The 26,559-nt window shown below is 50.9% G+C and overlaps 1 protein-coding gene across 1 annotated transcript in view; it reads right to left on the bottom strand.

Moving 5' to 3' along the window:
• Positions 1–26,559, bottom strand: part of OTOF (otoferlin) — a 110,985-nt gene that overhangs the window by 65,069 nt on the left and 19,357 nt on the right. Inside the window, exons 3-4 of the mRNA XM_074820381.1 lie at positions 25,186–25,274; positions 3,260–3,359 (exon numbers count right to left, since the gene is read on the bottom strand). Coding sequence (XP_074676482.1) covers positions 3,260–3,359; positions 25,186–25,274 — 189 coding nt within the window. The remainder of the gene's footprint in view (positions 1–3,259; positions 3,360–25,185; positions 25,275–26,559) is intronic.

Raw genomic sequence — 26,559 nt, 5'->3', positions numbered from 1 at the left:
AGGGCTGGTAGATTGCTCTGCCACTGGACATTTGAAGATAATTTTTATTTCGGGTTATTTTTTACCACTCGAGATAATAACAAGTTCTGAGACATCCCAGAGCATCTTGTAGGAGGCCAGACGACACAATTGTAATATCCCTTTTGGCTTTACAATTCCTGTCTCTTTTAATCTCTTTGCTAAGGCAAGTCAATAATGTTACTTGGGCTGGCTGGAAGCTGCCAGTGATGTTTTGCAGTCAGCACAGAGAAAGAAAAACAATTTTCAACCCTTCCTTTGCGTTTGATTACAGAGTTCTGCCTGGACCTTGGTGTGCACAGGAGGGATCCCTGGTGCCAGCCCAGCATCTTGCAAAAAATGGAGCTGTGCTGCATTACAGCACCTCGAGCATCTGCGCTGCTGCAATGCCAGAACCTCCTCAGGTACCTCTCAGAGGAAACGTGCCTTTAAAATTACAGGTTTTAAGGAGCTGAGGCGAGGTTTGCAGAAAGGCGAGAGATGGAGATTGCTCCTAATGCTGGAGCTGATTTTTGCAACCCTTGCACATGATTTGTCTTCCAGGTTGCTCAATGCTGCTCCCAAGCAAAACCTTTTTCTGTGCATTTCAAAGGATGAGGAGTGCAGAGCTTATCCTGTCTCAGCTCACGGGCAGGGGCTTTCCATACCTGCATGCCTCTGCCTCCTCCATATGCCTCATCATTTTTCAGTCCTCATGCAAGAGCCCTCACTGGCTGTGGCCCACTCCTACGCCCATTGAAAACATCAGCATCTTTTGAGTTTGGAAAAAAGTGTGTCACCTCTCGAGGAGGGCTGACTGCCGACCATCAGGAGCTATTCCAGGTTTATACTTCCACTAACATCTCTCCATGCAAAATGTCCCAGGCGTTGCCCTCTGGATTATCTCATCTCGAGGCTCCCTCAGTCCAAATTTAGCCTCTTGTTGGAGCAAAGGCTGGGAGCGTGTGGTTTGGAAAGGGAATTTATGAAGCTGAGTTGTCTCTGTGCCCCTAAAGTTGCGTGGGAGAAGGGATCCGAAATCCTGCTGAAAGCCCAAAATGCAAACACACACCCTCTCCTCCCAGCTGTGGTTCGAACAAGGGTGACCTGAGGTTAAGATGATGCCCCAGAGATGCAGGGGAAATCGAGGGATGGGGTATTTCTGCTCACAGCAAGCACTAGAAACGCAGGATTTGTGCATGTGCATCGTTGTGGCTTGCAGCATGCAGAACATGGCGGGATTTATTGTCTTATCTGTATTCCTGTAAAATCATAGAATAGAATCATACACTCAGGTTGGAAAAGCCCCTTGGGATCATCGAGTCCAACCCTCAGCCCGACTCTACAAAGTTCTCCCCTACACCACATCCCCCAACAGCTCATCCAAACGGCCCTTAAACACACCCAGGGATGGGGACTCCACCCCCTCCCTGGGCAGCCTATTCCACTCTCTGACCACTCTTGCTGGGAAACATTTTCTCCTCATGTCCAGTCTGAACCTCCCCTGTTGCAGTTTAAAGCCGTTCCCTCTTGTTCTGTCACTAATTCCCTGGGAGAAGAGACCAGCACCAACCTCTCTACAACGTCCTTTCAGGGAGCTGTAGAGTGATGAGGTCTGCCTTGCCTGGGCCACCCTGATTTTGTAGTGATAGACAACAGTCAGTATTTTATGTTTTCCAGAGCTGGACACTGACTAAAACAACTGCAGCAGAGCTGCCATGTCGCAGAGGAGACGTAGGCAAGAGGTGATGAGCGCCGTTATCCGGCACATCAGGCAGCGGCTGGGGAAGGTCGTGTCTCCTCCAGGTGCCTCCAGTTAGAAGCACATGGCTTATACCGAGGCGAAGGGCAGCAGAACATTTGCTCTGACCTACTGTACAGCTACTCCAAGCTGCAGGGCACCAAGCAATGCAGGTACCTCCTCAGTCCTAGCTTAAAATTCTAAAAATTTAATCATTTTCAACATCAAGAAGTTGCATGTATTGAATTTGCTCCCCTTGTGACACTGAAGGGTCTTAAAAATAGGGGATTTTCTTCCTTTGGTGGGTCCCATGGACTTTAATCAGGCAACTTTTCAGTCTGATAAACCAAGAGAACAGCAGAAACTGTTTTCTCCAACCCTTAAATTATTTTTGCACTCTTGATCTGCACCCCCTCCATTTTTTCCTCCCTCCTTGGGACTGTATCCCTTGTACTTTTATCGGTTTTATTCCCTCTACCCTGACAGAAGTCACATCCTGTCTCCTCCTAATGAAACCACTCATCTTGTCGTTGCTAATTGCTTGTTGTTAGCACAGAGGGTTATACCTGATTGCACTTTTTCTTTATGCTGAGTGTAGGAAGCAGCTTATAAAGGAATCAGAAAAGGGGGGAGGCTGAGGTTTTATTTTTTAATTGAAACACCAGGGTTTTGATACCCAAGAAGATCAGAAGTAGCTGTATTTCCAAGTGCGTTATAAAACTCAGTCTCCATGGGAAACAGCTCCCACAAGACGCGTTAAGCAGTTGGAAATGCGCTGAGTTACACCGCACAGGGAGCTTTTTCCTTGGCATTGGGGGCTCTGGATGAGGGGTTCAGACCCAGACCGGGTGGTATTTCTTACCCTGATTTTCCCCAGAGAGGGATAAAGAATGGGATCTCGGGCGAGCTGCTGCACGAGGTATTTCTCATGTGCTACAAGGGTCGGATAAAAGCAGCATTGAGGTCAGAGAGAAATATTGTAAACGTTGGGCATTTCTAACAACCAGTACTACCAGTATGGATTAAAGCTGACGTAGTAATGGCCTGGGCAGAACCAGTGTGGGATTACTGAGGTGTCGGCAAGCTCTGGGAACAGAGCTCAGCGTGGGACTGTGGTCAAACAGCTGCTCAGCACCTCTGTGGGGATGAGGACCACGCTGTGCTCTGAGCTGCCACCCATCTCCAGCAGCAGGAAACTCACAGGCTGCTTCTGAGCCGTGCATGAGCAGTTGCACTCTGCCTGTGTGCAGACTGAGGGCATCTCAGCTTGATCCCTTCCTGCTTTGCCCCCATCCTGAACTTCTGATGGCATGTGGAATAGCCAGCCTTTGCTGTGCACCCTTGGGACAGTCCTGGCTGCCTTATTCCTTCAGACCAAGAGTAATGAGGTGAAGGAAAAGCTGAGGATTCGGGGATTCAGGTGCATAACACAGATTTCTCTGTTCCCACAGTCAGCAGAAATACAGACGAATGGACCAACAACTGAAGGGCAGTAGCAGCCGCTTATTCCTCGGGACCTACCTGAATGGCTGAATTATTGTCATCTATGAGCGTGTCCGTCACCTCTACCTGCCCTTCCTCCACCACCTTTTGCAGGACCATCTGGAAAGTGCCAATGAGCCTATGGAGCAAAGAAGAGAAAAGTCAGGCGAGCTGTGGTGAGCACCCACCAGCATCTGTTTTTAATGACAAAGGGCTTTGCTGGCCAAGTCGCCCAAGCGTGTGTGGCTGGTTTGGCTTCCCATTTGCCTTAAGAGGAGGTAGATGCAGGATCAGAGCATGGCCAAGGACTCTGGCAGCTGCAGCCAGTAACCCCAGCTCAGTGGAGATGGTGGGCAAAGGGGAAGCCAGGAGAGAAGCCATTTCAAGGTAGGACTGTTGGGATAAGAAGAGAAGGAGACTTTGGGAACCATAAGTCTTGTATTACTGGGATGCAACTAAGGGAACCCAAACTGGCCTTTTCCGTCCCGAATGTCTGCAGTTATGTCTGCGCTAGTCAATTGAACAAGGCAAGAACCAGGGCGTTGTCCCTCACCCATCTGCACCAGGACATTGTCAGCACAGAAGGTGACATGGGGAGGTCGCAGATCAACATGCCTGACCCCAAGCCACCCCCCCACTCTCCCCCTGGAGGGGTTTTCCTGGGGCAGAGCATCTCTGGAGCAGTTTGGAAATGCCTGGTTGTGTGGGGGATAAGTGGAACAGCCTAGCCCACCTGAATTGGCCCAGGGTTGGAGAACAGGGCTCATGTTGGTTAGTTTTTTTTGGGTGGACTTAGTCTGAAGGTGCTGCATGTGAGTCTGAAAGCTGCTCAGAGGAGAAGACTGACTCCCTTCTGCCAAGGGAGGTCTAATCATAATCGGTGCCTGAAGGCTTGTGTCCTTATCCCAGCCTGCCAAGTTTCTCAAGGAAGAAACAGAATGACCAGATGTAGGTATCTCTGGGTGTGCTTTATTAACAACTCAGAATTGGGCCAACACCGCAGCAAATGGCAAATATCCAAAGGACTCATGCAGTTTATATACTATTTCTAAATCTATTACCTAAGTCCAAAGTCTTTGTGAGTTTCACAGAATCACAGAATGATCAAGGTTGGAAAAGCCCTTGAAGCTCCTCCAGTCCAACCATGAACCTCACACTGACCGTTCCCAACTCCACCAGATCCCTCAGTGCTGGGTCAACCCGACTCTTCAACCCCTCCAGGGATGGGGACTCCCCCCCTGCCCTGGGCAGCCCATTCCAACGCCCAACAACCCCTTCTGCAAAGAAATACTTCCTAAGAGCCAGTCTGACCCTGCCCTGGCGCAGCTTGAGGCCATTCCCTCTTGTCCTGCCGCTGGTTCCTTGGCTCAAGAGACTCATCCCCCCTCTCTGCACCCTCCTTTCAGGGAGTTGGAGAGGGCCAGGAGGTCTCCCCTCAGCCTCCTCTTCTCCAGACTAAACCCCCCCAGTTCCCTCAGCCGCTCCCCATCACACCTGTGCTCCAGACCCTGCACCAGCCCCGTTGCCCTTCTCTGGACACGCTCGAGTCATTCAAGGGCCTTTTTGCAGTGAGGGGCCCAAAACTGAACCCACTCATCGAGGTGCAGCCTCACCAGTGCTGAGTCCAGGGGTAAGATCCCTTCCCTGTCCCTGCTGGCCACGCTAGTGCTGATACAAGCCAGGATGCCATTGGCCTTCTTGGCCATCTGGGCACACTGCTGGCTCATGTTCAGCCGGCTGGCAATCAACCCCCCCAGGTTCGTCTCTGACTCACGGGTCTCCAGCCACTCCTCCCCAAGCAGGCTGAAGGCATCTAATTCCTCTTAGAAGCTCTTGCCCAGGCTGGCTGCTCTCACAGTGTGTACACTAAAAGCAGCCACATTTGTTAAATTACAGGTCCAGATAGATTCCACGGAGAGCAGAGAAGCCTGGCGCTCTCTAATAGAAGTCATTACTTATTTGCCAGCTCATGGCTTGTCAAGGAGCTGTGGCTTCATGTTCTGTTGTGGCACCAGAGGGACCTTCCTGGCCTGAGAAGAGCCAGTTATGAATCAAGAAGTGACTCCTGACATGGAAAAAGCCCTGAAACAGTGAATGCGGAGCTGCCTTACCCCATATGCCTTGCGTGTCATCTCCAGTGATCCCAGAAGACAATGATGATATTACACGGCACAGCAGGAATATGCCTGCAGTGCTCTGCTGGCGACGGCCGGCGAGAAAGTTGCTGCTGCTGCTTACACTACTTCCTTGCCAACCTTAAGGCATCGCTTACTGCAATGCTGATTTATCGAGATGTGATTTCAGAGATGACAAGTCCCCGTGCTGTGCAGCAGGATGTTGAGGGTTCCTCTCCTGCCTCTCTGCCCCTGTGTAACCCAAGATCCCGATGCTGTTCCTGCATCGGCAGCCTGGAGACCCAAGGTAAAAGCAGGCTTAGCAGATTTGCCCTAGGTCAGTCTGTGGCAGAGCTAAGGATGGGGTTTGTCCTTCCCAGCTCTGAAGCCATCTCCTTAAGCTTTGAAGCACCCTCTAAAATGCTGGAGGGAAGAGCAGGGTCTGCTCATCCCTGCTCAGCTCTCTGGGGTCTTCAATGGCTTTGAGGCTTGATTTGCCTGGGTCCTGCTTCTGTCAACCCTCTTTTTTCCTTTCCCCACCCAAATGGCCTTTCTTTGCACAGGTCCCTGTGTCCCCTTGGGCACACGCCTGCGTGTGTGGGGATCAGACAGCACTGCTGTGGGTGTTTCTCTGGGAAAAGAAATCAAACTGTGCTGTGTAGTTATCCCACCATACACCACTCGTTTATAATAATAAACTCCCTGAGGAAATTAATAAACTACCTGAGGAAAACAGAATCACAGAATCCCAGAATCATCTGGGTTGGAAAAGCCCTTGAAGCTCCTCCAGTCCAACCATGAACCTCACACTGACCGTTCCCAACTCCACCAGATCCCTCAGCGCTGGCTCAACCCGACTCTTCAACCCCTCCAGGGATGGGGACTCCCCCCCTGCCCTGGGCAGCCCAGAAAAATGACCTTACTGTTGCTCATCCACTGATCTAGCTCTGTCTGCCTTGCAGCAGCAGTAGGGAGGTCCCACTTCCCAACAAACCTCTGATGGGTCCTGCTGTAGCTTGCTGGGGGTGCTTGATGCTGCAGGAGCAAAGGAGAGACCTGCAGGATGGGGCCCTTCCCCGCAGGACTTCTACCTCCCCTCCTCAGCTCCACGGTGGGTGTGCGGCATTTTGCTCCTTAACTCTGTCTCCAAGGTGCCACGCAGGACATTGAACATGAACTCCTTTTTTTTTTTTTTTTGGTGTTGCTTCACACACCATCACCTCCCATGGAGACCTGCTTCTCTGAGATGGGCTTACTGGGGGAAAAGGCTGCCACATCAGCCTGGATTTCAGGGTTTGTGAAATAATGTTATTTGCTGTTTGAAAGAGCCACAGCTCTCTTGTCTTAGAAAGGCTTCCTCGAGAGAAGTCTGTGCTTTATTTCTCAGGATTTTAGCACAGACTCTGCCTCAGCCTCTGCCTAGGGCTGGGTTTGGTTTCAGCAGGTCAGTCTGGAGCGATGCTCTTGTGGCTTGAGCTCTAAGATCAAGTTATTTAAGTGCAGTTGCTTACGAGTTAGATTTGCCTGGGAAGGTTGCTAGGCTCAGCCGGTAACGCGTGCCTCAGTTCTTGCTCTTACATGTATTTATAGGCGTCGGTATTATTTAACCTGTTTGCTGGTGGCACATCATAAAAATGCAGCCATTTTACAATGCATTTCCCTTGGCAACATTTCAAACCTGCTTTCTAGGCTAATGGTCAGACTAGGTGATCTTCAAGGTCTTTTCCAACCTAGATGATTCTGTGATTCTGTGATTCAATCACTGAAAAATTGGAGGAGTCAATACATAATGGCACCTCTGCAATATCAGGTTCTGAAGAAATCAAGTTGTGGTGGTGGCTTCTCTGCTGCTCTTAGATCAAGGTGGACCCAGAAACCTCTGGCTCACAGATGCATATTGCCCCAGCGTGGCACGATGGAGGAGTGGGAAGCTTCTTGCACGGACACAGCGATGGCAGATGTGTCTGTAAGCAGGAACACCCTCAGCCATGGGGAAAGTGCTTAGTACTGTGATGGGAAATGCAGAATGACCTGGAACCAGCCTGAACTTTCCCAGGGCTCAGGCTCCCTTCTAGCTCCTCTAGTTTACTGCGTTACCCTGAGGGCAGAGCCATGGTTTCAGGACAAAGTGTGCCCCTTTGCTGAGGGACACGGTGTGACTGCTGCAGCACCGAGGAAGAGCCAAGCTTTTGCTTATCTTTGCACTGGGCTCCGAGTACGTGGAGACTCTTCAGAGCTCAGTTACCATAAACCAAGCACGTGTCTGACACCACAAGTGTGTCCACCAGGTTTGGACAGAGAACTGAATTTTCCTCATCGATTTAATGCTCTAGAAAAGCTGACTGCCACAAGACTGCAATCCACCTTCCACTTCTTATCCTCAGGCTGCTGATGAACACCAGTGAGACTGCAGTCCTGCAGCCTTGGGCATTTCTGATTTCTATTTAAGCTGCAGAAACTGCTCTGAAGTGGTTTCAAGCTGCTCTGCCTTATTTTGCAGTTGCAGGGGGTAGGAATGTGCCTGTACCCAGTTCTCCCTCCCTGACCATCTCCTGGTTTCCCATATGGAATCCACTACAGCCCAGAGCTCCCAGCTGCTGCTTCAGCAACAAACCAGTGTGGGGCTGAAACTCTTCCCGCGGGATCTCGCAGCAGGGCTCTGAGCTTTTTGGTCAAGGGCCGGTATGTCTGAACCACAGACCTGCTGTGTGGAAGGGACCTCCTGCACTGAGCAAGGCCATCACCAACTCTAGATGAGTGTGGTCACGGCTTCATCTATCCAAGCCTCAAAAACCTCCAATGGATGGAGATTCCCCACCTCTCTGCTGACCTGCTGAGGCTGCACCACCCTCCTGGGGAAGAATATTTTCCTGATATCCAACCTGAACCTCCCAAGCCACAGTCTGTGCCTGTTGCTCTTGCTATTTCACGTGTCACAGAACCAGAGACTGGTTTGGGTTGAAAGGGATCTCAAATGCCATTCAGTTCCAATCCCCTGCCATGGGCAGGGACACCTTCCACTAGCCCAGGTTGCCCAAAGCCCCGTCCAACCTGGCCTTGAACCCTTCCAGGGAGGGGGCAGCCACAGCTTCTCTGGGCAACCTGTGCCAGGGCCTCACCCCCCTCACAGGGAAGAATTTCTTCCTTACATCTAACCTAAATCTCCCCTCTTTCAGTTTAAAACCGTTCCCCCTCGTCCTATCCCTCCCCCCCTGATGACGAGTCCCTCCCCCCTTTCCTGTAGCCCCTTTCAGTCCTGGGAGGCCGCTCTAAGGTCTCCCCGGAGCCTTCTCTTCTCCAGCTGAACCCCCCAACTCTCTCAGCCTGTCCTCACAGGGGGGTGCTCCAGCCCCCCGAGCATCTTCGTGGCCTCTTCTGGACTCTACCGTTATCTCTGTAACCCCCCCTCAAGTAGCTGCAGGCTGCTGTTAGGTGGTCCCCTTGTCTCCTCTCCACCAGACCAACCAAGCCCTGCTCCCTTCACCTCTCCCTGCAGGTTGCACGCTCGCAGCACTACTCAGTTGAGGGTTCACTTATGGTGGTGGTGGCAGTTTTAGCTGACGGCTGCTGGTGTTGACCCCCCTGGGAAAGCAACTGAAGTCTTAAATGAGTCATGATAAGACTTTGCAATGAAATGGTGCCTCCAGGGAACTCCATTCCATGGGAGAACCTAACTGTATCCTAGGGGATATGCTGGGGGAACGAGGGGATCTTCTGGTTCCTCTAAACCCCCTTGCTGGTGGTGGTGGGACAGGGCACAGGGGAGGCTGGGCTGAAAGAGGCACATGCATTTCCCTGGTGCTTTATGGGTAACAAAGTTAACAAAGCCCTCCACAGCTGGCAGCTCTGAGAGGCCACAGTTCAGCTCATCTCACATGTCACATCTTAATACCAGCACTGCTTTAGAACCGGGAGTAACTGGCGGGTTTCTCCAGTGTGGCTGTTGTGGCTTTGCCAGGAGGGGTATGAGAGCTGTGGCAGTTTGTGTGCTCAAGGCTTCATGGTGTGGTATCAACCACGTGCCCGTACGGTGCTTCTCCCCAAGAGCATTGGGATCTGGCCCTGTCAAAGCAAATAGCAAAAAAAGTGCGAAAAAAACCCCCCACGAGTCAACAGGGTGCAAACATTTCCGTGAGGCATTTCCTGCACAGCCCGCCCGTGCTTGCTCAGAGCATGGTTGTGGGGGTGGGGGGAGCTGGGGCTGGTGGGGGAGACCCCAGGGTCAGGCAGCATCTCCACATGAGAACAGGACAGTGGGGATGTCCCAGGCAGAGGGACCCATCAGGAGAGGACGTGCCCCAGCCAGAGCAGAGAGCCAGGGACCCCTCCTGACCTCCCCAAACCAACTTTCCAGACCCCTCCTGCTTCTGTGACCTGCTGCGGTGCTGCCTCTGCCTCGGACAAGGTCACCTCAGAGAAGCCCAGAGGCTGCAGCAACACCATCTCCATCTCCATCACGCCGATGGTCTCCCCAGCCAAGCTACAGTCGAAAGCGGGCGCTGCCTGGGAGTGCTGGGAATCGCAGGCTGATGCCACCACGGGAGCGGATAAAAGTGAGTATGTCCAAGCCACTCCTAGCCCCATGGCAGCTTTTCCCCGGCCACATCTGGACAGTGGCAAGAGGCAAAGAGCAGATGTTTCCATCTCCTGAGAGGATGGTGAGATGCAGGCCCTTTCGTCATCCCCTTAGCTCATCTTTGCAACCCTTTCAGCCTGACTATGTGCTCCTGCACTCCCCAGCTCCACTCGCAGACCTCGGGCCAGCTCATCTGCAAGACTGAGAATTATTGGGAAGATGCATCTGCATTAGGCTTGGGATAACGGGCTCCTTCCGCGGAACCCTCCCAGCCCACTTCCCCTGGCAGGCAAGAGCTGACCAAGAGGGAATGAAATATTCAGCACTTGTCTACACAGCCTTTCATTTCCAAGTGTTTCATAATTCATCAAGTGCCCTGCTCCCTTCCCTGGCATTTCTGCTGATGGAAAGAGAGGGAGTTTTTCTGGGTCACTTGTAATTTTATCAGACTGTAGGAACAGCTCTTGTTTCAAACCCAGCCTGGCTGGTTCGGTACTTAGAGCTTGCTGAAAGCCTTGGATCAGGCAATCTGGGGCTGCTGCACACCCCATGACACACTTTGTTCTTTGCCTGGGTGGCACATGCCACCTTTCAATGAAGCCTGGTGCGCTTCAGGAGAGACAGTGAACCCCACCAAGCATTACCAGCACTGAAGTGCCTGTTGCCTCTGAGCAAGGGTTCTGAGGCTGAGACGTGCACCTTGGTCTGGCTTTGCTAAGAGCATCCTCCAGCCCATGAAGTCCTCTCCACTCTTCTCTGCCAGTGCCCCTGGGATGCTGTTTGCTCCCTGAGCTCCTGCAGCCTCTGTTGGGAGGGGTAGTATCTCCATCCATCCATCCATCCATCCATCCATCCATCCATCCATCCACCCATCCATCCATCCATCCATCCATCCATCCATCCATCCATCCGCCCACCTGCCCGCCCGTCCGTCTGTCCATCAGTCTGTCTGTTCCTGGGAAGTGACTAAAGGCAAATCGGGGCACTTCTGTTTGGTCCCCACCTCCAGACACCCCTCACAAGGTAGGGTGGGAAAGCAGAGGGATGCCACCGCTTTTAACCCATTGCCAGGCCCGCAACAGCCCAGGAGATTGGAACGAAGACTCAGCTGCCCCAGGGAGGATCCAACTCGCAATTACAGCAAAGACCTCAGGGAGAGCCGGTCTCCTGCTCCGGAACAACTTGGAGATGTTGGCTGCATCTAAATCAGTGAATTAAGTGCTGCCAGGGCTCTGTCCCTCACCCATCCACACTGGGATGCTGCCTGCCAGGGTTGGCCAGGCTAGTGCATGTCCCTAGCCCATCGCAGGGATGCAGGGCAGGGGTTAGCCCGGGGCTGGGAGCCCCAGGGCAGTTTGGAGAGGGGAGCTTCCCTGTCTGGCTATGGCCAGCGTGGCTCGGGACACAAAAGGGCCCCGATGATGTCTGTGGAGGGCACTAGGATAGACAGAGAAACTGGGTCAGATCCAAATCAAAGCTGTGGAATTGAAATTAGGATTGTAATCTGATATCAAACAGGAAAAAAAAATAGGGGGAAAAAAAAAAAAAGAAGTTATCATGCTGAGCCATTATACAACCCATCCCTGCAGCCTCACCTGCTCCCCACCTAAACAAACTTCCAGTGCTCGTCACACTGCAGTGTCTGAGAGACAACCAGGAGTATCGCAGGGAGGGGTGGGGCAGGCAGGAGCAGCCATTGCATCTTCCTCCTGCCTTCCCCCTGCCCAGCCGCCTTCCCACCCTCTGGCACCGCAAACTCTGAAGGATTTTGTTACACCCCGCAACCCAAAGCAGCATCTCTGAACTCCTGCGCCGTGGCTACACCCCAGATTACACACCGAGCACTGCCTTGCTCCACCTGTAAAGAGGGCTGCGGAGATCTGGGGGGTCCTGGTCCTCGGGGACAGCTGGGGGACACAGCCTTCAACCTGGAGGCATGGTGGGGAGGGCGAGCAGCTCTCCCAGATGGCTGCTCCACTGTCTTCCCTGAATTAATGAGCTTTTGCGATGCCAAACAGGCAGCACGGGGACATGACCAATGGCCAGGCTGCTCAAAAAAGTGATCGTGTGACATGTTAATCTTTTGGACCACCAATGGGGCTCAGGTGACCCCCCTACTCAGATGAAATCTGCTGAGGGGATAAAACCCTGTGGATTCATCAGCTCCCAGGGCGACAGCCACCAAATTCCTGCTTCTTGGTCCATGATCAGGCCACCTCTTCCTTTCCTGGCCAATAAACAGATGGAGCTGCTGATGACTTCAGGGTAGGCAGATCTGCTACGGTTTGAATGACTCCGGCCACTCCTCTCTAATCAACCCCACTTTTCCAGCACCTTTCCAAAGTGGTGGGCTCTGCAACTAGACACCTATAATTTTTCAGACCACATTGAAGCACATAATGATGCTATTTCCAGGCCGCCAAACAACTGCAGCAGCTCTGTACCAGCTTCCCTAGACACGGCTTCCCCACGCTCAGCTTCCTTGCCTGTGCTGTTGGCCACAACCACTCGCCACACGCGGGGAAATGCAAACTGCTGCACAAGAAGGTCTGGTCCCCACGGGCACCAACACCCTCCAACACCCTCGGTGACAAATCCCTGCCTGCAGTCACTCCCGAGCGCCGCTCACGTGTGTAACCCCTTCAGCACCCGCCATGTCAAATTTCCGCAGAATTTTTCATTTCTTAATCAAAATATTGCGTGACACCAAGTCAGACACCGTGCAGAAGTCTAAGTATACCCAAATTACCACTTTAGCAACCAGATCTCTAATCTCATCCCAAATTAGTTACCTGACAGGATGTATTTCAATACGACAGGGCTGACTGGTACTCATTGTGCTATTCCACTTGTCTTCCAGGATGAAAAGAAAATCCATTTATATTTAATGAGAATTTTTGCAAGAGTTTGATGAAAAAAAAGTTAATTCACTGAAGCAACTTTTAATATCTGGAGGCTGCTGGGCTGGAGCAGCTGTTATGTCCTACATTTCACCAGGTTATCCGAACAATAACAAACCAACAATAATTACATGCGCTTGCAAGTATAAGCTCTGACTTGCCTACCGCATAGGCTTGGTGCAAAGGGGGTAATTAGGAGGAAGGTGATTTAGGAAGCTTTAACTTAAAGAGTCAGATGACTACAGATGGAGCTGCAGTTTGGTGAGACAGTGAAAAAAGCTCTTCATTTTGGTCCAAGCTCCAGGGCACTCATCGCGTAAGCCGCTGGAGGAAACAATTTGCATTTACCAGTATTGCACAAACATTGGTTCGCACCTAAATGCAAGCGCTTGCAGCTTCCAAACGTACCATCAGACCCCCAAGTATCCCACAGCAACTCCCTTCCAGCTCATTTCCTTTCTGCTTTTCCAGCCTGAGCTCCCAGAGAGCCAGTGTCTCTCCCTGCAGGTACCCCAATGAGCTGCACAGACCAAACAGAGCAGCTCCCTGGTTTCACATCACCCATTTTTGGGCGCCTCACACATCTCTGATCTCCCAGTTGGTCCTGCCTGGTTGCAAAGCATCACAGAGCCAAAGAACAGCCACGGCTGGGGGTTGCTGGTGCGAAGTAAGAAGGTCCCACAGCAAAGAAACATTTTTGGAGGCACGCTGCCCATAGCTTAGCCCCTGGTGCATGTCCCAGTGCATGCATCCTCACGTGCTGGGAATGCTAGAACGCTAGAAAATGCTACAAGGGCTAGAAAAAAAAATCACTATTTCCAACTTTTCAACCCACATTTGGCAAAGGAGGGCTTGGGTTTTCAGTTGCATGAATCTAGAAGCTATATGGAAATGACTGTAACCCATGAAGGGTCATTTTACCAACCCAGGTCTGAAGAAGCAGGGAAGGTTTTGAGGGAAAATGTGTCAACTCTGCAAGGTGAGAGGGATGGGACATGCCAGGGCAACGAGGAAAAGCACAGCCGACCTCCACGTGACAAACCGAGCCATGTTTGGCATGTTGCCGTTGGGCTGTGAGTGGGATTGGGCAGGGTAAGTCCAGGGCAGAGGGTCACCAACCCCCTTTGCGTGGCTGTTTGCACAAGTCTTCTCCATGCCCACCTCCTGCCTGGCAGGGCTCTGTTCCACCCTGGAGGCAGAGCTGCCAAGGTCATTATCTCTGAATGCCTCAAGCGGCCTCCAAGGAGGACTTTGGGCTCAAGATCCTGCCCAGAGATCATTTTAAAGCTACCCTAGATGTAAAAAAAATGTTGTCAGGACAGGTGGTTTTGTGTCATTGTGTAAAGAATAACAGAAGTGCTCTCTTTTCCTTTTTTCCCTTTTCCAGACACCCAAGTTGCCCAGGGATATCAGATCTGGCCTTTGTTGCAAGTTGTGGGAAGTCCACCTATGCTCTCTGAGCTTTTAAAATTAAAATATAAAGCTAAGGAATCTTGAAAGATTCCCTTTCTCTGAAATAGACTTTGCTCAATGACCAAAACTGCGTTAAACAAAACCAAACAAAACTCCAAAAGGCACAAAGCCCTGATGCAGCTCAAAATCATCAGGGTTTAAAATGCCCTGATGATTGCTCACGTTCCTCTCTCCCTAGAGAAGGGCCCATCCCAACTACTCGTAGCTGTCCTGCAGTTCACCATTAGTCCCTGAGCTCTCTGTGCTCAAACGGAGGGACTGTCCCAGCTCGAGGGAAATCCATCCCAGATGCCTTAAATGTATCTGGTGTGGGGAGAAAATGCTCATGGGAGTTTCTGGTCTTTCTCTGCTGGCTACTGGACTTAAACTCCATGCCCAGGCAAAGCTGAGTGGTGAGAATTGTCCTGTTGCTGCCAGAGATCTCCATGAAATGTGTTTTTCTTGGGGATCAGTCCAGAGAAGGAAGCTGTCCTCTTGAAGGTGCCCAGTTCTCCAGGCAGAGGATCTGAATTTCTACTGTTACAAAAAGCAAGCAGTTTGAAAGCCAGCGAAGTATCATTTCCCTTCAGAGCCAAACATCCAGCCTGCCTCAGAAGGTAATAAAAAATGAAAGAAAGGGCTCAAACCTCTTCCTCTTCACAGCCTGCACTACACAAGCCACATCACCCCTTGCTGGCCACATCCAGCTTGAGCTGAGCCAGCTGTCCCAGCTGCCTTCTCCCCTGCTCGCTTTCCTCTGGCTCTTGGTGAGCCAAGATGATTTGCAGCTCCTTCTGGAAAGTGTGGACTCTGCTCATCTCTGTCTCTGTGGCTTCCCTCCTCCATGGGGCTCAGCATTTCAGCTCTTTTTTCACATGCCAGCCTTGCCTGTAAAACTGGACAAGTTGTCTGCCATGGTATCACTGGCAGAAAGGCTGAGCTGATACCTCCGCAGACATCTTGGCTGATTAGCTTGCATCTCCGACATGGTATGGAAACTTCTACCCTTCCAGGTTCCTGCCCCTGGTGACATCAGTCCTCTCAGGTCATAACCAAGCACACCCTGTCCCTCTCTCTTTTACCTTCCATGGAAGCTGATGCTAGAAAGTCTTAATGAGACTTCAGACTTGCTGCAGCCATCCCATTGCAAGGGCCTTCGTGCTGGAGAAAGGTTTCAGGTAGATGATCCACCTGCCTGTGGACTGGGCAGCTGTAGGCGTACCTCAGATACCAGCCCTAAGGGCTGGGGAGCTGAGCTGGGCTTCATGAAGCTCATGCTCTGGAGCACTTGCCACCCACCCTACTTTGTGGAGGTGTGTGTGAGGAGACCCTGCTCACTGGCCTGGTCCCCACCATACCCATTCTGCATCGTCTGGAAAAGAAGTTGGACTAGGACCTTCTTCTGAGGTGAATAATCCCACAGCTCGAGAAGTGCAATGGGAAATGGAGAATCAAAAAAGTGCTGGTTTAAGAAAAAACACGAAAAGAAAGAGTGCAGCCCATGGATCAGGGGGATGGGGGGGCCTGGGCTCTCAGTGGGACAAATCCGTTTGTAATAACCCAGATACATCAGGAAGGACCATAGTTCATCACTCCTTGTCATCCAGAGTATGAGCTTTCTGGCCCGTGTAAGATGTCCACCTTGGGACTCCTGGGGCCAGAGGGGATATCTTTGTCTTCAACGAACTCACGCAGATTTTTCTTCCATGAAGATGTCAAATTCAGTTTTGAACCTGTAAACTTTCAGTATCCACCCGATCTCGTGGTGGGGCTCTCCACAGCTCACCCAGCATCATCTGAAGACCTATTTCATCCTGAGCCTGCTCCCACTATCTTCATTTTCCTGTCTTCGAAGTTTTCCTACTGAAACAGATGATGAATAACTTCTTCCTCCCTGGTTTAACCTTGTGGCTATTCTTTATGTCCTCTTTTGAATTGGACTAATGTAATTTACAGTTCCTCAGATAAAAGCTGTTGCAGAGCTTTTGTCCTCTTTTGTACGTTTTCCTTTTCTACTGGGTCTTTGTTACTGCAGTTCATAACTCAAAACCAAAGGACTCTTACAACCAACAGCTTGTTGCAAAGACACCCTGTTACAGCATTGGAGAGCAACTTTCCGTGTTTCCAGTGCTGAAAGGATTAGTGGGAAAAGTTGTTTTAATGATGTTTGGATAATCAAGGTGACTGGATTGTTCCCAACTACTAAGGCAGGCGTAAGATTCCCTCCAAGAGGACTGGACTTCACGTAATAAAGTTTGGGGATCCAAATCACACACGAAAGCAACAAACATAAACCCTAAGGTTGTCCCCAGATGGCATCAGATCTTCCCATGTGATTTTTTTTATTTTACTGGTGACATTAAGAAGGGATACTTAGCTGCATTCAAAGATTTAATTGTTTTCTGCCTTTTAGCAATTCTCTAGACAAAAATGACATCTCGATGTGTGCACCGGGGAGGCATCGCTCATCCAGCGGCCTGGTGAGTCAGCCACTGGATGTGACCTCAAGGTATCCCTGGGATCTGCCACACTGCGAGGGAAGAAACCGGGGAGAACTGAATCTCCCGCATCACTGACGATGCCCCGCGGTCTCCAGCTCACACCTCGGCAGTGTTTAAGCAAGCCGGGCAGCAGAAAGACTCGCCCAGCTGCGGCCCAAACACCGTCTCAAGGAAATCGTGGCACCTTCTGGTTTGCAAAATGCGGCTCTTGCAAGGTCCTTGCCCAGAGTCTGCGTGCTGCTCTGCGCGGGGAGGGCACTCAGACAGGAGGGGAAACCTGCACTGGAGTTAATAGTTTTTTCCATTATTCTACAGTGATTCTGCAGCGGGTTGTTCTCTGCGGGTGAAATGTTGAGCACCCTGGTTTCTGCAAGTTGGAGGCAGTTTCATACAAAAGACTTGAATTTTGCAAAGATCTTAATTGCTGGAGAAGCCGGAGTACAAAGGACAAAACAAAGCTCTATTTTTATCCTGGAGAGCACAGTGCTGTATTAAAAGCCTTTGGTATTAGTCTCTTTGTCTCTCTGTCAGGTAAGGGGAGCCAGCTCCTGCCTCCCCTGTGGGTATCGGTTTTCTGCAGGGGGATGTTATCTGTGCCCCCACCCCTGCATCACCCAGCTGGCCTGCGAGGAGCTGACGGGTTTGTAACGTGGCTTTTGGCCTTTGGCCAGATCCAGTTACTGCTTCTTGCCCCAGGGGAGGGAAACAGTGACATAGGGGAAAACAAACCACCTTGAAGCAAAAGCTCTTAGTTTTTGTGCAGCGTTCCTCATCCTTAAGGTATGTGGTCATCGATGGGCATTGTCCTTGTCTCATCAGAGAATCCCAGACTGGTTTGGGAGGGAAGGGACCTTAAAGCCCATCCAGTCCCACCCCCTGCCCCAGGCAGGGACACCTTCCACTAGCCCAGGTTGCCCAAAGCCCCGTCCAACCTGGCCTTGAACCCTTCCAGGGAGGGGGCAGCCACAGCTTCTCTGGGCAACCTGTGCCAGGGCCTCACCCCCCTCACAGGGAAGAATTTCTGCCTTAGATCTCATCTAAATCTCCCCTCTGTCAGTTTAAAACCATCACCCCTCATCCTATCCCTCCCTCCCCCCCCGCCGATCAAGAGTCCCTCCCCCCTTTCCTGTAGCCCCTTTCAGTCCTGGGAGGCCGCTCTAAGGTCTCCCCGGAGCCTTCTCTTCTCCAGCTGAACCCCCCAACTCTCTCAGCCTGTCCTCACAGGGGAGGTGCTCCAGCCCCCCGAGCATCTTCGTGGCCCTAAGCACAAGGAAAACATGTAGCTCAGGAAGAGGCTTGTCCAGGCTGTCCCAGCAGGTCAGGAATGGGAGCAGCAGCAGAGACCAGACCTCCTGCCTCAGGGATGATGCTCTGTGGCTGCTGGACCACGCTGCCATCCTCTCTGCTGTCTCACCAGCACAGCGTGCTGCCCTGCCTGCTGCCTCCACTTGCTCCTTGCATATCTGCCCTCTCCTGTGCCTACATTCCTTCACCCCTCATCACTCATATGTGTCCCACAGTGTCATGTCCTGCTCAGACACACTGAAATCCACATCTGGGACCTCACATCACACATCCATCTCCTGCATACGACCTCTCCCAGGGCCCTTCACCAAGGGAGCACATGCTACAAATTTTCACCCATCTTGAAGGTATTTTGTAGGTCTCTACAGGGGACCAGAAAAGAAAGGACAGAGGTGAACCCTTGGTGTTTCTACCCAGGTCATCCCACCATGCAGCAGTTATTTGGCTTCACCATCTGTTTTCCAGGATGGGATAAGTGGCATCAGATGAAGCATCTCATGTCTGCAGGATGGGTGTGTAGGACCTGTGACTATTGGTCCTTCTCTTGTGTGGGGCATTTCAGTCTGCATCTACTCCAGTAAATTAACCATGGGCAGGATGTGGCACTGCCCCTCATCCACCCGCACTGGGACATGGCATCCCTGGACTGGTTTGGATGGGTCTTGGCTGGAGGGGAGAGATTCCCAGCCTGGGGATGCCTCAGTTAGGGGCTGGAGACCAGTTTCTGGGCTGGTAGCACCACTGGTCTAACCCCTTTGAGCTGTCCCCATGAACTATCTCCCCACCTCCATGCTCTGCCCCTTTCTTTGGGCACTCAGACACGCAGCACCCTGGGGAATGGCTCCCAGAGACGAGACACACCGGAACCCACAGCTCCTCCAAGGAGCCAGCACTCACTCAGCTGCTGTAAGGAGCCTGAGGCACCCAGCCGGGGCCAGAAAAGGATTATTTTACCAGCTAATTAGCCGCATGCTGATGGCCACTGAGGCAGGAAACAAAAGCAACTCAATGAGCCACAGAGCCACGTCTCGGCATGGCTCCCTCCATTATTCAGGGTGGACCTGCATCAGGTGTCGTGCCTTTATCTGGGGCTTTGATAAATAGCACTAATCAGCTACCTGTGAATTATTCACAGAGACCATGGCTCACCTTTCCAAACCCCAGCACCAGGGCTCTGCTTCTCCCCACTCCTCTCCCTCCTCTCCAAGATTTATGTCTGTCTGTCCTCCTCCTCCAAGTCATTTCTGTGCAAGAGGGATGGGCTGTAGTTACAGCACTGGCTTGTGACCCTGGGCTTTAATTTTTTTTTTTTTTTGTACCACAGATTCCCTGCTTTCCCTTGAGGGAGGTGCTCAGCACCAGCTGCTCTGGGGTGGGATGGATCCAGGTTCATTGGCACAAATATCCTGTTGAAGACATTTCTTAGCCAGCAGGAGAAACGCTGAGTCTGAACAGAAATCCCTGGATAATCCCTTTGTATTTATGACTTTGAATAATCTGTTCAGCAGGTTGATTCCTGCCACTGATGTTCAGATCTGAAACCTATTCCTCCACCACCAGGAAGCTTATAGGGTTAGAATAAGGCTCTCCTGTTGTTGGCTCCTTTGGACTCCTGGTTGTCTTCTGCTTGAGACTTCAAGCACAATTTCAGCCTTTTCTGCCCATCCTTTAGCCACAGCCAGATCCTTGTGCCCAACGCACATCGTCCTGAACCAGGGTGTGCTTTGCTGCTCCCAGCTCCCCCAGACCCCTCTCCAGCTGCTGGTGCTTCATCTCTGTCAGCTAAACGTGAGGACCTGCTGCCATGCAGGTGTCCTGGGACATCCGAGACAAACACAGGCCTTTAGAGCTACAGGAGATCACAGAATCACAGAATCATCTTGGTTGGAAAAGCCCTTGAAGCTCCTCCAGTCCAACCATGAACCTCACACTGACCGTTCCCAACTCCACCAGATCCCTCAGCGCTGGGTCAACCCGACTCTTCAACCCCTCCAGGGATGGGGACTCCCCCCCTGCCCTGGGCAGCCCATTCCAACGCCCAACAACCCCTTCTGCAAAGAAATACTTCCTAAGAGCCAGTCTGACCCTGCCCTGGCACAGCTTGAGGCCATTCCCTCTTGGCCTGCCGCTGGTTCCTTGGCTCAAGAGACTCATCCCCCCTCTCTGCACCCTCCTTTCAGGGAGTTGCAGAGGGCCATGAGGTCTCCCCTCAGCCTCCTCTTCTCCACACTAAACCCCCCCAGTTCCCTCAGCCGCTCCCCATCACACCTGTGCTCCAGACCCTGCACCAGCTCCGTTGCCCTTCTCTGGACACGCTCGAGTCATTCAAGGGCCTTTTTGGAGTGAGGGGCCCAAATGACAGGAGGAGACACGTGTCCTTCCAGGTGATGGGTACTCAAAGGGTGCCTGAGCTGAGCCCTAGCTCCCCATGGACCTGCAGCAAGAGGAGATGAAGCCCCTTTTGGGATTCTGCTTCCCACTGCTGTCAACGTAAAGCCAGGGGAGATGTCTTGCTTGGTGTTTGTTGAAGGGCATCTCTGATCCCAACTCCTTTCCTGGGCTGGGCTGCGCTGGCAGCCCCAAGCAAAGATGGGCAGCAAGGAGAGCACACTGTGCTGGGTCTCTCTTAATTTAATTGCTGAGGGACAGGCTGAGCACGCACCACCACAGACATCCTTTGGGGTTCATTTTATCACTGTCTGTAAACACCAGCATGAGGAAACTTGTTTCTAACCTGAAGGGCTTTTTAATTTAGCAGAGAGAGACACAACAGGTAATTAAAGTCTGGCAAACCTCTGCAGGGAGGTGCTGGGCAGCTGCTCTAATGCTGCTCTGAAGCAGGGCTGGTCCGGCCATGTCCCACAGTGGGTTGAGAGGAGACTCCAGCTGGGGTCTGGCTGCTGGGGATGATGAGCTCTGCATGTCAGTACTTAAAGGGGGCTCATAGGAAAGATGGGGACAGACATTTTAGCAGGGTCTGTAGCAACAGGACAAGGGGTGATGATTTTAAAGTGAAAGAGGGGAGATTCAGACTATGTGTAAGGAAGAAATTGTTTATGCTGAGGGTGGTGAGACACTGGCACAGGTTGCCCAGAGAGGTGGTAGATGTCCCATCCCTGGAAGGGTTCAGGGCCAGGTTGGACGGGACTTTGAGCAACCTGGGCTAGTGGAAGATGTCCCTACTCATGGCAGGGGGGTGGACTAGATGGTCTTTAAAGGTCCCACCCAAACTATTCTATGATTTCATGATTTCAAGGCAAATGCACCCCAGAAACAGGAGCAGCAAGCTCTTGTTTCAGCCCATAACGATGCAAAGCAGGCTAATGTGCTGGATAAATATTTCTGTTGGTTGTTGCAGGCCAGAGGTAGTTTGTGGATAATCATCACAAAAGAATCAGCAGCCTCTGATCCACCGAGATCAATTTTTAATGAAGTTGGAATAATAGAGAAATCCCAGCACAGCAAAGAGTTCATACGGGGTGAATGAAGAGAGCTGGGCTGACCTGGCAGCCATCCTAGGAGAAGAATAGGAAAGCTTGTACAGGATTCAATGAATAGGAAATTAAAAACTGGAGTGTAATCAATGACATTCAAGGTAGGCTTATGAGGAGATAGAGCCTGTCAAAACAAGCTTGGTTTGCTGCTTTGGAGCTGGTTTGTTTGGTAACTGCATGAAAGGAGCAGGTTCTTACAAAATGTTTGGTTTAACACTGCCTGCTATCAGTGCTACACACTAACAAGAGCAGATTAATGGAGAAATTCTAAAAATAGGACATCAGCTGAGAATCATCTTTGAATGACAGCGCTACGGCGCGATTTTGCTATTAAGCCCATGACTACTACATCAGTGACTGGGATGTAAAAATAACTTACAATCAAATTTTCAAATAATGTGAAGATTGCCAGAGCAGTCAACCAGGAGAGAGTGGAGGCAGCCTCGCAGAGCAGTGGGGACCTTGGGATGGGCCTGAGCCAAACAGAAAGGGCACTCACGTGCCAAAACACTGCCAAGAAGAAGCATCTGCACCTCAGGCTGGCAGAAAATAGACCCAACTTGTGTGAACGCAACCGCTCCGGAGAGTGCAGTGCACCAGCAGCCCAGCACGGTGAATAAATAACCAATTAATGCATAACTGCACGAATGGAGGATGGATGGGGAGAAGAGTGATGGGTTTCATCCTCAGTCTGCGGAGCTGGGGAGATGCAGTGGATGCATCCAGCCTGTGTCTGTACCTTAGAAGGAGGATGTTGAAAGTTGAACATTAATCATAGAATCACAGAATCCCAGGTTGGGAAGGACCTCAAGGATCAGCTGGTCCAAACTTTCTTGGCAAAAGCAGGGTCTAGACAAGATGGCCCAGCACCCTGTCCAGCTGAATCTTAGAAGTGTCTTAAAAGTGTCCAACATTGGGGAAACATTAGTGGGATAAAGAGCTGCTAAGATGATTTGAGATGGTAAAAACCACCGTGCAATGAGAGGTGCCAAGAAGGGCCTTCTCAAAAACAAACTACAGATGTGCAAGAGCCTTTGAGGGCAGAAAATACCTGGTGAGCAATGAGCAGAGAAGCTCCTGGGTCCCTGGGACAAGACCCACAGCAAGTGGGAGGTTTCTTTGTACCAAGGGGGGTTAAATTGGTAGAAGAAGCCAGTTCTCATGGGGCGCTGGAATCAGATTCCTGCTCACTGCCCATCTGGCCATCCCTTAATGGCAAGGAATAAAGTTAATGGCACTGCTCAGCTGGTGTTGAAGGTGGGGTTGCAGCACACAACCATCAGCTGAGCTGGCTGAGATCACAGCAGAAGATGAAGAGGTGCAGGCTTCATCCCGGGCAGCACAAGCCCCACCAGGATGCCGGGACATGGCTGCAACCTGCTCCCCTGCAGCATCAGCAACTGCTGCCCTGAGGTAAGGCTGCTCCTCTGCGACAGCCCAAGCCCTCACGAGTCAGAGACAAACTGAGGAAAATGTCCAAAGTGATGAAAATGATAAAACAGAAGGTCATCTTGGAAGTAGAAGCGGCTCTTGGCTGGCTGATACAGCCAACCTCTTTGCGTGTGCAGCTCACCAAAGGAAAAAAGGCACTTTAAGCAATTTGGCTGAACTAGCTGGATATTCATTTTGTGTTGGGCACGTGGAAAGTTCTGAGAGACTTTGGTCACATTGAAAGTGGAAGGAATTACCTGAGTGATCCCTTTCTCATGGTCTAATCAGTGCAACCTGCTGGTATGCCCTGCCCTTTCCAATTCCCAATTCCATGAAGGAACCGTTCTTCATTTCCAGACATAGAAACACCACTTATTGCATCTTTCAAGTGGATTTTTTTCAGATTTTAAGACAGAGAGAGAAGGGATTGCTTCTTTGTGTGCAGAGCATGCAGGATTGCTGTCCAGGAGGTAAATTGGGTAAATCCTGAATTGCAGTTTGTCAGGGCAAAAGCATCTGATTCAGTTGCCGTGGTCTCATTCCCTTCTGCTGGGTAATGAAGATATGAAGCTTCAAGCCATCACAGATGGAAAGATGCTCTGTGCCTTCATGTCGTCCAGCTGCCGGCTGCACTGAGCCTGTACATATGCATCCAGGCTGCTTTTTCACAGCGGGGGAGGGGAAAGTGAAGGAAGGCATTGAAGGAGCATCCAGTCCCAGAAAAACCACTGCTGTCATGGATGTGACATGAAGAGCAGGTTTCAGAGGCTGGAGCTGATGCCAGCTGGGGAAGGAGGTGGATCCCCAGGTCTGCGTCTGTCCACCTCAGGCTCCCATCACCTATCTGCTGCCCCCAGCCCCTGAGAAGTCCCTGCTCACAGGGAAAACAGTTCAGGGCTGCAGAAATGATTCAGATCTCCTCTTCCAAGTGCCCATCACTCATGAACTTAGTGAGCACCACAGCTGCACTATCTCACTGCAGGTGCCTACAGGAGGTGGTCTGAACACCACTCAAAGTGACTCGCATGACGTATGTCTCCTGTGGCAGAGCTGAGAGCTCCCCACGAGCCCTGGGCCACTCTTCTGCCTCCCATTCCCCACCCAACTCCTCCGCCTGGGCTGGGACCTCTGGGTGCTCTTTGCCTCTCTCCTCCCAGAGAGCAACTGAATAAAACACATTTTTTCAACTCTTTCTGCTACTCAAGCTCCTACTTAAAAGCAAAGTAAAGGTGAAGTTCTCCTCAGTTTGTTGTTGGGGTCTTTTTTGTTTTGTTTGTGGGGTTTTTGTGGCTTTATATATTTTTTTTTTTTAATCATGTATATTTAGCATGCCTGCCCTGCATGCCATCTGTCTGTCTCCTCATTTTTTTTGGCTCTGAAGCAAGCTTTGCATTGAACATACGCTTGGGAGATGTTCAGGACACCCTGCTGAGTTCCAGCTGGGGCAGACACTGGATTTCAGTGCAAAAATGTTAGTGCAACATCCAACCACAAGCAAGAACCCTTCCTCAGCTCTCTCTTTCCTATACCCTCTTTAATGTCAGTGTAAATGTTCTGTAGGACAATTCACGCATGCCAGTCATGTTTTTGTGGAAAGCTGCCATGTTTTTGGAATGACAACATGGACAAATGTAGGAAATAAATACACTAAGGCTGACAGAATGGGCAGACAAACTTTCCTTCTCTCATGTTCGTTATTAATGCGGGGGCAAAACTTAAGGCTGTAAAAAACCTCCAAAAAATGTTCATAACATTGCAAACAATACATAAGGCATGACAACCACCATAGCATCGATGTGAAAAAAAATTACAAGAATAAGATAAACAGGTGCAGAATTTGCAAAAGCTGGGGAACTACATTTAGGTATCAACTTCCACTTTGATAAATAACCAAAAGATTTCCATTTCTCTTAAACACATGCAAATCGTATCGAACCAAATGGTGGCACCTTGGGGAAACCACAGCACAGACATGGCACCATTGAGTTGGGGGTGGTTAGGAACCTCCCTCGCTGAGCTCTACACATCACACCTGACCTTCCTCACCCTTCCCAGGAGACATCACCAACCTCTTCCTCGCCCTTGATCTCCAAACCAAACGGGGATGTGGCTCTAGCTCAAGCAGGAGCTCCCTCTTCCCACTGGAGAGGACCTGGGGGTCAGTGGGAGGGAAGGACAGACCATGTTCTCACCTGTTGGTGAAGACTTTGCTGTAGTTGAACACCTGGATCTCCAGGATCTCATTCCCATCAATATTGCTCGCCACCGGCCAGCGGAAAGTCTGCAGAGAAAGGACAGGAGGGAGATGTCAGACTTGTTTTGAGGAGCTGCTGCAGAGGCGGTGAGGCTGGAGCTGAGATGACCATAGAAAAAGGCTCACTAGCCCAGCTAGCCAGATGACCATGAAAAAAAGCTAACTAGCCTACCTTTTTCCCAGCAAAAAGGCAGACAGGGCTTTTTCACAGGGGTTTCACGAAGAAGGTGCCTCAGAGTCAAACATTTTATATATATAGTATGAATATTAATATACATATTATAAATGTTTATATATACACAGGGTTTACATTTATACATTTATAACATACAAAAAATAAATATGTATATATATAAAAATCACTTTCATTCGTGGTTTTTTTTCTTCCCGAGGCAAGAATTCAGTCTGCCAGACTAAACCACCTGAGCTGCCTTCAGTTTTCTAAGCCACAGGTCTCTGGTGGCCTCCCAAAGCCAAGCACCCCCCCTTGCCAAGCTGCTCTCGGAGCATCACAGGATGGGGATGTCACGCCCCAGCTGCGGAGGCAGCGGGGTTGAGCCCTGCATCGCTCACAGGAGCGGCAGGACTGCCTTCAAAATCTTGAAAGGAAAGTGCTTATCAAGCAACTTCACAGGAAGAAATTAGTGACTCTTCAGAAATATGCCAACACTCATTTTTTAAGCTATTTTTTCCCCCTTTTACATTTTCTGCAGTGAGTCAAGGAAGCAAATGAAAAAAATCCTGAAATATAAAACAAAACTAGAAATGGCCCCATGACAGTGATAACATTTTGCTTATGGTCCAGCCTCACTCCTCATTCTGCAGCTGGATTTACTCTGGGCTCTCCATCGTGGGGATGTAACTCAGCCCGTCCTCTTACAGCATGTGTGCTGCTCTCTGCTCACTCCTTCCCCCTGCTCTGGTGCTCCATTAGCTGGTACTAAGTTGATAAACACAACCAGCAATCCCAGGATTAAGTAGACTGGCTCTTAGGAAGTATTTCTTTGCAGAAGGGGTTGTTGGGCGTTGGAATGGGCTGCCCAGGGCAGGGGGGGAGTCCCCATCCCTGGAGGGGTTGAAGAGTCGGGTTGACCCAGCGCTGAGGGATCTGGTGGAGTTGGGAACGGTCAGGGTGAGGTTCATGGTTGGACTGGAGGAGCTTCAAGGGCTTTTCCAACCCAGATGATTCTGGGCTTCTGTAATTACAAGCTGCCTGTTCCCTCCTGCCATCACCACGCCTCTCTGGCCTCAGAAGTTGTCCTGTCCCAACTGTTCAGGGCTCCTCAACACATGCAGGAGATTCATCAGCCCA

The sequence above is a fragment of the Strix aluco genome, chromosome 3, assembly GCF_031877795.1.
Source record: "Strix aluco isolate bStrAlu1 chromosome 3, bStrAlu1.hap1, whole genome shotgun sequence".
NCBI classification, from domain to species: Eukaryota; Metazoa; Chordata; class Aves; order Strigiformes; family Strigidae; genus Strix; species Strix aluco.
The sequence above is the reverse complement of the archived record's forward strand: the minus strand, read 5'-3'. Positions and strand labels throughout refer to the sequence as shown.